General features: G+C 42.4%; 1 protein-coding gene across 1 annotated transcript in view; it reads right to left on the bottom strand.

Moving 5' to 3' along the window:
• Nucleotides 1-1,103, bottom strand: part of LOC101851933 (protocadherin-1) — a gene marked incomplete at its 3' end in the record, with an annotated part of 38,344 nt that extends 37,241 nt beyond the window's left edge. The window contains 1 exon segment of the mRNA XM_013080105.2: nucleotides 168-1,103. Within this exon segment, the coding sequence (XP_012935559.1) occupies nucleotides 168-251 (84 nt within the window).
• Nucleotides 1,104-1,120: the final 17 nt, after the last annotated feature.

The following is a 1,120-nucleotide window of genomic DNA, read 5'->3' as shown; positions in this document are numbered from 1 at the left end:
CACAGACAGACAGACAGACAGACAGACAGACAGACAGACAGACAGACAGACAAGTTGATAGAGAGAGAGACACAGAGAGAGAGGCAGAGAGGTTTGGGGGGGGGGACATACACAAATAAACCCACGCATCACGCAGAAATAACAGAACGATCAACAGCACTACTCACCATCTGCGCGTGTGTCATTGTAGTCCATGCTGAGGCGACACAGAACACGATCCGGAGAAAGTTGAGAGCACGAGAACACGACATTTCTGTATTGAAACGGGGACGGCCAAGAGCCGCCTTCTCCCAGTCGTTGTCGCAGCTCGTCCTTTGTCTCTCTTTCGATTTGAAAAACCGTTTTGGACAAATACCAAAGAAGAAGTTTACCTGCCTTACGGCTTTTGCTCCTCGGTGAAGTTACTGCTCTTGTTTCTTTGATAAAAACTACATTTTATGGCAATCAAACTTCCCGCCCTGAGTGATTTGATACGATTTATGCGTGTTTAGCTTTTGGAGACGCTATAAAGAGAAAGGGTAAGGTTTATCGTAATCTACCCGAATTCGGTACGTCAGTGTATCAATTTGTTTTGCGCTATCGTCTGTTATTTATTTGACAACAGATATCCTCCTAAATGCAAGAAACAAACTTGAGAATTCCCTATTCAGAATCGAAAGTGGAACACATACGCACGGAAACAGCGAAAATAAAAATAAAAAAGAAATTAAGACTTCTTATTTTATTAAACAGTTTTATCTCAGCTCACATCCAAAAAATAAAAGTGAGTCTCTTGATTCGAAATTATGACACCACCCTACTTGCTATCAGAGAAATAATACTTCTCAAACGCTTACACTCTCGGCAGTCGAAGATCTGTCTAAAATTTGTGACCCTTTTTTATTTACTTAGTGAACTGATTATTCACCCGGCCCTGGGTAAGAAATCGGATCCTGAACTATGGCTTGTCATTGTCTATTGATAACAGATTGACTTAGTAGGGGGATGAGAAAGCGGGCGGGGGGCGATTGTGTGAATATGCCGATAGTTTAACGGTTCTATTGAATCAGTCAGTGGGCGAGATAAAGAAAGAGAGAGAGAGAGAGAGAGAGAGAGAGAGAGAGAGAGAGAGAGAGAGAGA

This window comes from Aplysia californica, unplaced genomic scaffold, assembly GCF_000002075.1.
Source record: "Aplysia californica isolate F4 #8 unplaced genomic scaffold, AplCal3.0 scaffold00075, whole genome shotgun sequence".
NCBI lineage: Eukaryota > Metazoa > Mollusca > Gastropoda > Aplysiida > Aplysiidae > Aplysia > Aplysia californica.
Note: the sequence above shows the minus strand (reverse complement) of the source record. Positions and strands in the feature narration are given on the sequence as shown.